Genomic DNA, 11509 nt, shown 5'->3' with positions numbered 1-11509 from the left:
ACTCGTAGCACCCATTTCCTAAGGCGGTAACAACAACCCACACAGGTACCTAGTGCCTTGATTGCTGACTTTGTAGTGGAATAAAGTCTCGCCTATTACTCCTGGCTACGTTTAGGAACGATAAGAGATGGCTACGTACCCATCCACTGCAAACCTCATATTCCCAAAACTTACCTTGGAAAGTAAGCTCCATGAGAAACATAACATGTATGGAACGTATTCCCACCCGTGGTGTTAAGTCGTAGCATAGGATTCTGGCTGGGATAGCCGAAATAGTAGCCTGCTTAAGCGACTTACTCTCAAAAACAACGGAATAACAGAATTCCACGTATCTACAATAATCATTCGCTTCCATTAGCATCTGGGCATATAGAACTGCGACTTACCCAGATATACCCCATTCCTCATAGTAACCCTGCAGTAGAAAATGGCCAATACCTACATGCTAGGCACATATATTCCACGAGACTGGCCCCTATGCTAGACAATAAGAATATTACCATACCTACCTAGGTAAATATATCCAAATTGGTATTGCTTCTTCGTATTTGGCGGAATCTCATACTAATAATTACTATGTATGGATTATGGATTATGGATTATGGATTATGGATTATGGATGAAAAAGAAAATCTTCGAATAAAATAGATGAACAAAAAGCCTAGTAAAAAGACGAGTGATTAGCTGCACCCAGGATTCGAACCTGGACCTCTAGTCGTGAAGTGCCTTTATTTTGAAACAGCCTACGAGATGTACTGATCGTTGGCTTCAAAAGGGCCAACTATACACTATGTGGTGGTAATATCAAATATTTAGATATATAAAGGAAACAACCCACTTACAAGCAGCCCCGTAACTGAACGACAGATGGGTCTTTGTCGAGATAGGGCGTCGTGAGGAATAATGACGAGTGATGTTCGCTTGTCGAAGATGCCGTGTCGAATCTCCTCAGGGCGTAAGCGGATCTTGCTGAGTCCTGATTTTTCTATGGCGCCGACGATATCTATGACATGTCCGTCGTGCTCATTATGTTGGTCAACTTCTATACTTCGTGATATGTTAGATATACTCTTGCTACGGACAAGTCAAAACTGAACTTATGTCCACAAAGACACGACGATGGAGATATAAAACATACACTCCATTTTCATCGACAAGTATATCCAATAATTTTGAAATATTCAGTATTACAAATATCTATATATGTGTATCAGGTTGCTTTATGCTTTTTGCCAGTATCAATGAGGCCGGTCCACGCCATCTCGAAAAAAGCCACCATGCGTGCTACTCCAAGTTGCTCTGCTAGAAATCTAAAATGCTGTACCCAAATGCCTATGCCCCTTTATCAAAATTACCTCTTTCCAAACTGTTAGCCCGCCCCCGTATTCCAACACCAGCTATTAACGGGCCTAACAGATCATTATATTCATCGGGGAACGGCTTCGCTCCCGCCTTCGTTTCCCGGCTTAGGGCTTGCGGGGCTTTGAGGGATCTTTGGACTCTTGACCCTCTTTCCAGCGCCCTTACCCACAATCTTCTCTGTCCAATTCCAGCTGGGGCTGCCAGCTCTTGGTGAATCATTACCCTTGCCACCCGATGTTGATTGGCTTTTGTGGTGTTTGCCATAGGCCATATCTATGTCCATCTCGCTGTCATCGCCACTGTCAAAAAAGTCTCGGTCACTCCAACCCGCAGAATCAAGTCCGTCGTAGGAGATACGGGGTGGCGAATCTCTTGAACTGTAAGGGGCTGATTGCTTCTCCCTGGCTGGTGATGGTAAATCCGATACTATGTCCGTAGCCTCAAGAGCCTCACTCCTAGTGTGTTTATGAGTCCTTGTTTCATCTTGTGAGTTCGTGCTTCCTCGTGGTTGGGCATCATCTTGTGTATATGTTTCAGCGCCGGTCTCGTTGGGTGCTTGATGAAGTGATTTCGCACGGTCAACGCCTCGCTCGGCTTCATCCTCCATACGAGCCGCTGCGCTGTCGCTGAAATGTGCGTCTACTAAGTGTTTCACCACAGGCCAACCAAACGCATTGGCGAACTTGCGACGCACAATGATATTGTTATGTGCATCTGGTTCTAATTTTACCAGGACTTTCCGCCAACTTAAGCCACGATGATATGCCCGCGCGATCTTCTCCTCGACTTTCATGCTGGAACTGTCGATAACATGTTCGGTATCTCTGTTAGGATCAGTGTGCATAAGGTCATCGTAGTCATGGGTTGAAAGTTCTGAGTCCGCATGCCCGACAGACGGATTTAGTGAGGGACTCTTTGCAGCTTCTACTTTGGGAGATGAGGTAGCACTAGGTGTATTTGATTTATTCCGGAATGTGAGTGATCTAGTCGTACGTTTCTTGAGTGGTGGTGGTGGAATATCGGATGGATGATAAACTCGATCATGGAATATAGTTCGTGGGCGTGTTGAAGGATCGATGAGATATTCAACCGTTGGTAACGTAGGGTTGAGAAGATCGCCTGCGGACTCGAAGAAAGTTGTTCTTGGAGGGGCAGATACTTCACCCATTGGATCTTCGCTAAGATCATGACCGGAAGATACCTTCGATCTACTTGACGATGCTGAATCTGTGGTCGTATCAACCTTTAGGGTCTGACTGCGCTTGTATATTTTATTTTCCCGAGGTGACGGGGGAGGCGTTTTACGAACTGCCGAGTCGCTGGATTTGAAGAAATTGAAAAATCCGGAAAATGGAAAGTCGTTATTTGTTTGGGAGTTTTGGCCTACGGTACCTGTTTCAGTTTGTGCTGCAAGGTTTAAACTGCGTCTGTCGTCTTCTAAGGTTGCATTCGTCGATGGTTGTGGCACCTCGTGAGAATCACTATGAGAAGACTCAGACTCAATGGCAGACGGTGAGAGTGATGGAGGCACCTCAGTTGTCGGCGACCAGGGACCTCTTCGTGACGTCGCGTTAGCGCCAGTCAACTCTGCCCACCCAAATCCAACAACCGTCTCAACCAAACCAGCTTCTCGTCGAGCCTTTTCCACTCGACCAAGTCCTTGCCAGTCTAGAAATAAGAGACAACTCGTCCGTAGTGGCACAATTCCATCATTGACCACATTGGAATAGACAGTTCGGTTGCGAAACTTTCTTAGGGCAGTATGTGCTGGACCAGTAGGTAGAATACGCAGAAGAGGTTTCGATTCTGGCTGTACCTCTCCCATCACCCTCTTATGAGCACTTTCTCCAAGAGTCCCAACTAATGCTCCCCAGCCGCTCCTGGCAAGGGTTGGTGCTCGCCAAGTAAGCCCCAGGTCCTGTCCGGTTCTTCCGACGAGGCCGAAATCGAGTGCAAACTTGACATACAATGGGTTCTCGTTGCTAAGACCCAGTAGGGGGGATGCAAGCGCAATGAAGTTGATTGGCTTGATTTGGTTGAAGAACTGAGGTGAGTGTTTTTGTATGTATGCGATGGCATAAACTTGAACGAGGCCTCCAAGAGAGTGTCCGATAAAACTGATGCTGGAAATTTGAAATTTGCGGTCATCGTTACGATGGTGACCTTTATGTATAGTGCTGTGTCGATGTGCGGGCTTTCCAGTTGCGTTGTCATTCCCATTGTCACCCTTGAAAGCATGCGCAATGCTCTCGGTTGCTGCTTTTTTAGTAGAGGGTAGAAATGGTTGGTCTGGATAGGTCATAGAGAGTACCCAACGAGCCAAACGTTTGCCTAGGAACTTAATGCCCCTTTCTGTCCGAGTAGCATTTCCTGAGAAGCCTCGTACTATAATATCTTCTTCATCGTCTTCATCATCATCGTCATCGGTGTGATTTTTCTCCTCAGATTGTTTCCCAGTGGCTCCTGTGTGATCGCCTTGTTCGCCGTCTTTCTTGGCCTTCGCCTGTGCTCTCCTTACTTTTGCATCGGCTTTAGCTTGTTTCGCAGCTGCGTCGATACTCTCCTTCACATATAGCATATCGGATCCTAGATTACTATGTAGGCCATGTGTCAAGATGACTAGGTGAACCTTCTTCAAAGGCCGTTGTTTTGTACTATGTTCTTCTGCGTCTGCTGGTGGTGCTGGTGGTTCTACGACACTGGTGGCTGCCTTTTCAAGACCTGCTGGTTTGGCTCGTCCATGGTCCCATTCGGTAATGCCGGGCAACGGTGGTGTGTTCCAAAGACTCGCAGTATCCTCGACCTTCAGGAAAACAGCTTTGGAGAAGACTCCTTTTAGCTGAGCGGGATGGTGACCATCCTTTGCACCCAAGCTTTGTTGGAAATCAGCTACCCTTCCGGGTTGCGGAACCTGGGCATGGCCACCTATAACCGGCACGCCACCTAAGTTGAGGCTCTTCTCATCTCTCGCAAGCAAGACCTCGTAGCCTACATCTGCACTGGTGGAGAAAATGACCTGGCTTGAAACCTCTATCACCCAACTTGCGCTCTTCGAACTTTCTTCACCTGTAGTATTATAGCTGAAATCGCCGTGCGCAGCACCTATTCCAGCACTCTCACGGATGTTATCGGGTACAATCAACTGGCATGACCACGTGCCTCCAGCCTTGAGCATAGGCTCAAATTCAGGGACACCGTAACGACGGGGATTCTCAAACTTGGTATTCGGATCATAATGGGCGGGATAGGCGGAAACGCTTATGGTATAAGGTCCATGGACAAAGGCGGCTCGAAGGGGAATAGGGGATGTGTTGCGGATACGTAAGTGTAGGACGTCGGGAGAAGGTAAGATTCGATCGTGCGATGGCGAATATGTTACGGTGTAACGGACGACTTCACCGATCTTGACACTGCCTATCTGGTACAAGAGAAGCATGTTCTAGAAGCGACCTCGTTATTGACGGTCGCAAGTATGCAAATATTGTTCATTGGGTTGGAGGTATTAGTTACGGCGCTGGTCGAGGAGATTGATCGATGGTCGGTTGTCAATGATTAACGGTCAACGGTCAACGGAATATGGTGAATTAGATCGTGAACAGGAGGATCGACAGCGGTATAGGGTATAATATATTATTCATAAAACAGGGGAGAGCTTCTAGACTAGGTACCAGGTAAATAGTATTGGTTGCATAGGTTATACGTGCTGTACTAGGTATGTAGGAAAAATAGGGAATATCGAAGTGACGAATTAAATTATTATTGTAGAATCCATAATATTCGGGTTGGTCGGAATTAGAAATCGGAATCTGCGTCGTTTAATTGAATGGAATTTAGTCAAGTAGCCCTGGAGCTAACATTGAAATTATTAATTTTCTATGATGTAAAGGTAAAGGTCGAGTTGAGGAAAGAAGCACGAGGACAACCTTTGAAAGTTTAACAAAGCTCTAGGGCTACAAAGCTCCCCAGGATCCGAAGTGTCGGGCAGAACCCGCGCTCACGCAGCCGCAGCCCGTTGCTGCCGATACTACGTAGGTACATACAGTGTCAGCCTAATGCACTGCCGACGTCACAATTTGAGCCCTAGAGCTTCTGGAAGGCACCCTGCACTAAAGTTTGGTCACTGCACCACCTAAAATACCTCTAAGATACTTAAAATAGCCCCGCCACGCCTTAGGTGTAGAACTCTTGTGCCACTCGCATTTCCCTTTTGGTACATATATCTCATCGGATATCTTGATAATAATCAACCTTACCGATGCGAAGTTCGGCTTCGTCGATTCAGCATATGAGACAGAATCTGCTACCTTAAACATTAAGGTTCATCTTATTTAATCCTTCATCAAAGAAGGAGGCGTTTGATTGATTGTTTCACCCCCAGCTATTACAATCCACTTTATTATCCTCCATCATCTATCCACAGAGTGCAGTTTCCTCCATTAACTGCTGATTACTAGATATCCATAAAGTTCAAGTTTCTTTAGTCTTGACATTTACTCTTTCCAAATCTCGTCATCCTTGACCGCTTTTGCTTGTTACTAGAAACCTCTAAAGTCGGCCTTCTTAATAAGATGGTATGATCTACTTGCTGAGTAGGTAGGTACCTAGTAGGTACCTAATAGGTATTAACTCTTACAACTAACTCTTAGGTACTCACAGGCGTGAATTAGTGGACTAACACTAGCATAAAAGCTACAACCTTTTGCTACGGCGAGGCTCATAAAACCATATCTACATCCCATTTACAAGGATCGATATTAGCTGAGAAGTCCAGCAGACACTAGAGCCACCTAGGAATAATAGATCTCACCCTAAAAGTTGCTTAGGCTTGAGCCAAGAAGTTGCCTTGGGTAGAAATTGACAACCTGCTTATCACCTTCACACATTCAAATCGGAATATCAACATAAGGCTTTGAGAGACACCATAGAAATTGCTGAACCGTTTCTCCTGTCTAGAATCGCTGATTACCTGCATTCTAGATATTTTCGTAAGTCGGTACTAATCTGGTTGACCGGCTTCGAGATACCGAAGCTGGGCAAACTTGGGAGGAAAACCGCAACAACTCAATTGGAGATGCATCGCGACCCTTGAGACATGGCATCTCCTCTACAGGGATCCATTCGGTAAAGATTCACGGGATGAATCACTAGGCTTGAGGCTGCAGGCAGCTGGTTGGGTCGAGAAGCTCTACATATGTAGTTGGAACTCGAAACTAGCCGTTGCACAACCGCAATCCTTCAGCTGCCTGATGTGGTAATATTGGGTGGTTAAATACCTAGGCAATACTGCAGTAGGCCATGTCTTACTTACATTTACTTACATTGGCAACCTTTACACAAGAAACGAAATAAAGAATCCCCTAAAAGAGGCCAGGCCAGTTGTGCAACCGAAAGCACCCTGACATCCTGACTGCCAGAGCACCTACATACATGGCAACATGGTAGGCAGCTAGGTACCACCGAGACCAAAGTTCAGGAACCGCGAAGATCATTAATATATAGGACAATGATCTATCGCAGAGCGCAGGTCTCTTGTGTAACTTCAACCTGCCGGCCTGCCTGATAACTGATCATCCAACCACCCCTTTTATCTGCATCTGAGGGAAGGTTTCGTCGGGAGAGGGCTGATGACGATCCATGAGGAGTCAGCATGCTCGTGACGGAGTATCGTCACCTTTTCAGTGGTATCTGGTATCTCTATTAGGTCACTTGATGGGTAACCTATCCGTCATAGGAAACGGACTTCTTTTCCAAGACCTTGACACGACCTACAGTATGTATGTGCGATTGGAGAGGTCAGACCTCTATTTGTTTTTTTCAACGTGACAAACGGATTAGACTGACATGTGAGGGGCATTCGGCCATCGAAGGGACCATTAAGATGCCAGGATTTAAGTCGCGCTTGTGCCGCCAGAATCACCGTCCGACTCTAGTTCAGCCAACCGTTAGTCGCCTTTCAGGGGTTCCCGACCACTTATATCCACTCTGGCATCCATACGGGGCATTCCCCAGGACCCCCCAGGTGAAGATCACAGGTGAGGGTCAGAGCAGCAGAGCAGGAAAAAGGGCAGGGGACAGCGAGCCGATTAGGGATCCTTACGTACCGGTATCTGTACCGTACGGAATATCAGGTATCAATCTGGAAGTAGCATCGTCTTTTTTCAGGTTCGAATTTTTTAAACCAGCTTACCACTTACTTACATGGTCCGACCCACACTGTTTCTGTTTCTCCTTGTCTCACCTCCATAGCTTTTCGTAACTTCGCGTCTCGTATCCCCTCTTTCACTCACTCAGAGGCCATCGGAGGAAAAGACGCGTTGCCAATTGTCATGTTGGATTCGAGAAAGAAATATCTCTTCTGTCAAGTGGTAAATTAGCTGCGATCACACATCATTGTCCTGCGACTTTGACGTCTATTTGGGAATGTTTTCGCCCGATACTGCCTGCACATCCCACTCCTAATGCAGACTGCAACCACCCAGCCCAATCAGCACCGAATTGAGTGCATGCAAGTAGCCATTCAGGAGTAACCAGCTGTTCATTTCCCACGATACCGGCGGACCTTCTGGACCAACAGAAAATAGTAAAGCAAAAGACGGCGTCTGCGAAACTCCTCCAAAGCTAACTAACCTACTACGGGGCTGACAACGACGGACGAATGGCACATTCTCAGCATGCGGCAGCCAAGCACCGGTCCAGACGTCGACACCAGTCACGCACACTCTCCCCATCTCGCCACCATGATTGGGACTCACGACATCCTCCCATGCCCCATTCGTTGCCTTACCGACCCCGACAACCTGAAATACGAAGGCCCGCCGGCTGGAGCACAAACTATTATTCTCCTCGAGGTGCACCACTATCCGAATCCGAATCCGACGACGACGACGACGAAGTAGACATTCCCGACCCAATGCCTCATCCGCAGCAGCAGCAACTAACCCGAGCCCGTCGCGCTTCCTCCCGGAACGGAAAGGGCCGGGCCGTATTTCTTGAAGTGGAAGAGGACGACGACGATGACGACGAACAGGACCGGATGATGTCGAGACTGAGATCTCGATCGAGACCTAGGACGCAGTCGAAAGTGAGGTCAAGGTCGAGGGCGCAATCAAAGGCTAGAAGCGACAGCAGCAGTGGAGATGACGAGACTTACGAACTTTCAACCCCGCCGAGATCTACTCCCGTATATCGATCAAGGCCAACCTCGAGACTTCCGTCGCCATCTTCTTCAAGAAGCTCGAGCGTAGACACGGATTCGTCGACATCTACCGAGGAAATGAGGATACAGCGACGAGCACGTAGTAAGAGACCGTCCGAAGTGCCGGTAACACCGCCCCCACCTGGTGTCGACCGGACCGATCGCCGACGACATCGGCATAGTAGACACCGGGACAGACCTGCTTACAGGGAAGAAAGCGACGATGACGAACCCGAATTCGACAACAGAATTCGTTTGCGAGCGAGGTCCAAGTCCGTACCACGGCAACCCACACGGAACATAGATTCTCGCAATTCTTCCATGAGACGCAGTTATCGACTTCGATCCCGAGATCGGTACGACGAAGGAGAGCCTAGTTCCTCATCTAAGAGGTTAGTAACTACGACTATGAAAAAATCTAGGTAGTGATTATCGGTTCTAATTATGAAACTCTGCCAGACCAAACCATCGGAGGAGGTATTATGAGTCTGATGCAGCATACGCCGAGAAGCCTTCGCTTCCTCGGGCGCATACCGCACCCAGTTCTCACGTAGCGTCGCAGAGTATGAGTTCCTCCTCGAGACGTTCTTCAACATTTCTGAATAGGCTCATGGGTTCAGGACTACAATCACCGCCCGATAAGCACTCGAAGACGTAAGTATACCTGTACAACCCAACCCCTCGAAAGAGAGGGGGAGGGAAAGGATGTAAAATTAATTTATCTTTTTTTCGTAGGCTGGAGTGCGTCGTATGTTTCGACGACGTCCCATCGAAGCAGATGGCCAAATTGAAGTGCGGGCACCGGATGTGCAAGTCGTGCCTCAAGCGCAGCTTCAAGCTCTCGGTCAAGGACCCATCACAGATGCCTCCTCGGTGCTGCACGTCGGACTGTATTCCGCTGAAGCACGTCAACGACCTATTCGACAACGACTTCAAGCAGACATGGAACCAGAAGTTCCGCGAGTTTTCCACCCAGAACCGCGTCTACTGTCCGGGCAAGAAGTGCGGGCAATGGATCACGCCCGACCAGATCCATCGACATGCAAACGGTCGGAATATGGGCAAGTGCGGCAACTGCAAGACCCGAGTCTGCTGCGACTGCAACAATAGATGGCACGGCTCCGGCCCGTGTCCCGTGGACGAAGAGATGAACCAATTCTTGCAGCAAGCCAAGGAGGAGGGATGGCAGCGCTGTTTTAGGTGCAAGAATATGGTTGAGTTAAAGGAAGGTTGTAACCACATGACTTGGTATGCCATTGTTTTCTTTTCATTATGATCCGTTTCCGTGTGTGTCTATCTAACAAGAACATCTAGCCGTTGTGGTGCCGAGTTTTGTATGATATGTGGGCTAAAATGGAAGACTTGTGAATGCCCCTGGTTTAACTACGACGGCGCAGAGATAGATCACCTCGACCATATGCAGATCCCGGAACCTGTTATAGACCGCGAGAGACTCAATCTCAGGAGTGCCCCGCCAATGGCACCAGGCATGGATGCTAGGCGACGCTCGCCTGGCAACGGATTACGAACACGACCGAGTCCCTTCGAGGATGAGAGGCTTCTCAGACGCTTTCAACAGGAACAACAGGACGAGGAGCTTGCACGACGACTTCAGTACGAGGATACGGAAGATGATTATATGGAACCGGAAGATATTGGAGGTCATCCAGGCCCCTTCGTACGTGATAAATACAGACGCCGAGCGCAAACCGTGGTGGCGCCACCAGCACCCGCTCCACCACCAGTAGCACCGTTCGATAGAGCAAATTCGGTAATTGGGGACTACGTTACAGGAGTAAATAGGGCACGCGGTGTCGGTCCTCGTGCTAACTCGATGGAACGCCGTCTCGCGGACCGGTTCGAACAGCGTCAAAACAACAGCCCAACTCATCATTCCTTTGGAATTTCTATACCTCCTCCCCCCGCTCCCCCGCGAGCCATGGGTCCGCCTCCTATCCCTCAAGTTCCCCTGGGGCAAACTCCAATGTTGTCTCGGAGACATACCGTAGACGATGATTTATACGATGGTCCACGAGCTAATCGAATCCCGGAACGGATGCTCCCGAGAAGAGCCTCGACCCGCGGTTATGTTGATGAGCCCGCTTTTTATGATTCAGCTCCCCGAGTGCGGCGACGAGATCGAGCGGCTTCGACATCGCCCAAAGATTCTGTCCTTGCCGGACTCACCGGTCCCGGACGCGGGATGCATCGTGTGTACGAGTGGGTGAATCACATCGACAGCACCGATCCCCTCGCTACATAAATTCAAATCACAATGTTAAGTACACCTTACAGATGAGTTTAATTATCTAACGCCTGAGCTCATATCGGAATCCCCACCTATGTTTTGACGATGTTCACGATGCGAATGACGCGGTTGACGAGGTTTTCATTCACGAAGAATCTTCCCCTTTTAACGCAAGTTGTATCACCATGAGCATGATCATCTACATTTACATCTACGATCTACAGCAATATCTACGTTTTATTCAGCCAGCAGCATTATTCGCGAGCCAAATTCTCGATCCGGCCGGCTTATTCGTTCGAGCAAATATTTACTGGATACGGTTCAAAGTCTCAGGACAAACAATGTATTTCATATTCGGCTTTTTTTTATTTTTATTTTTCGGGAACACACACACACACAAACACACATCTGGGAAACAGAAGGAGTTTTTACGGGATCCAAATCCATCGTTATTATTATCATCCCTATCCGAGGATTTCTACAGGCATTCTATAAGGGGAACAGAACTGTCGCTTTTTCTTTCTTCCTGTTCAGGTCATGTCATGTCCATCCAACATAGAAAAAAAAAACTTATTCTTCACAAAAAAAGAAATCCAGATCATCGATATTCCTCTTATCTCGCACGCTTTTAACCAATCAAAAGCCTTCCATCCATCCATCCTCTCTCCAACTTGAGTGACTGAGTGAAAATTTCGTAGTCCTTC

General features: G+C 47.9%; 3 protein-coding genes across 3 annotated transcripts; 2 read left to right on the top strand and 1 right to left on the bottom strand.

Moving 5' to 3' along the window:
• Nucleotides 1–1167: 1167 nt before the first annotated feature.
• GGS22DRAFT_150319 (DUF676-domain-containing protein) lies at nucleotides 1168–5191 on the bottom strand. The gene has a single exon (XM_047959292.1). The coding sequence runs from the start codon at nucleotides 4796–4798 to the stop codon at nucleotides 1427–1429; it is 3372 nt and encodes a 1123-aa protein (XP_047824069.1). The 5' UTR covers nucleotides 4799–5191; the 3' UTR covers nucleotides 1168–1426.
• Nucleotides 5192–7601: 2410 nt separating this feature from the next.
• On the top strand, nucleotides 7602–9279 carry GGS22DRAFT_10309 (uncharacterized protein). The gene has a single exon (XM_047957736.1). It carries the CDS (start codon nucleotides 8018–8020, stop codon nucleotides 8981–8983), a length of 966 nt encoding a protein of 321 aa, XP_047824068.1. The 5' UTR covers nucleotides 7602–8017; the 3' UTR covers nucleotides 8984–9279.
• Nucleotides 9178–11372, top strand: GGS22DRAFT_150315 (uncharacterized protein). Its single transcript, XM_047959291.1, has 3 exons — nucleotides 9178–9211; nucleotides 9293–9805; nucleotides 9872–11372. Exons 2-3 carry the CDS (start codon nucleotides 9336–9338, stop codon nucleotides 10818–10820), a joined length of 1419 nt encoding a protein of 472 aa, XP_047824067.1. The 5' UTR covers nucleotides 9178–9211; nucleotides 9293–9335; the 3' UTR covers nucleotides 10821–11372.
• The last annotated feature ends 137 nt before the right edge of the window (nucleotides 11373–11509 follow it).

The sequence above is a fragment of the Annulohypoxylon maeteangense genome (genome assembly GCF_022496945.1).
Source record: "Annulohypoxylon maeteangense strain CBS 123835 unplaced genomic scaffold GGS22scaffold_1, whole genome shotgun sequence".
In the NCBI taxonomy this organism is placed as follows: domain Eukaryota; kingdom Fungi; phylum Ascomycota; class Sordariomycetes; order Xylariales; family Hypoxylaceae; genus Annulohypoxylon; species Annulohypoxylon maeteangense.
This window is presented reverse-complemented; position numbering and strand designations above follow the sequence as displayed.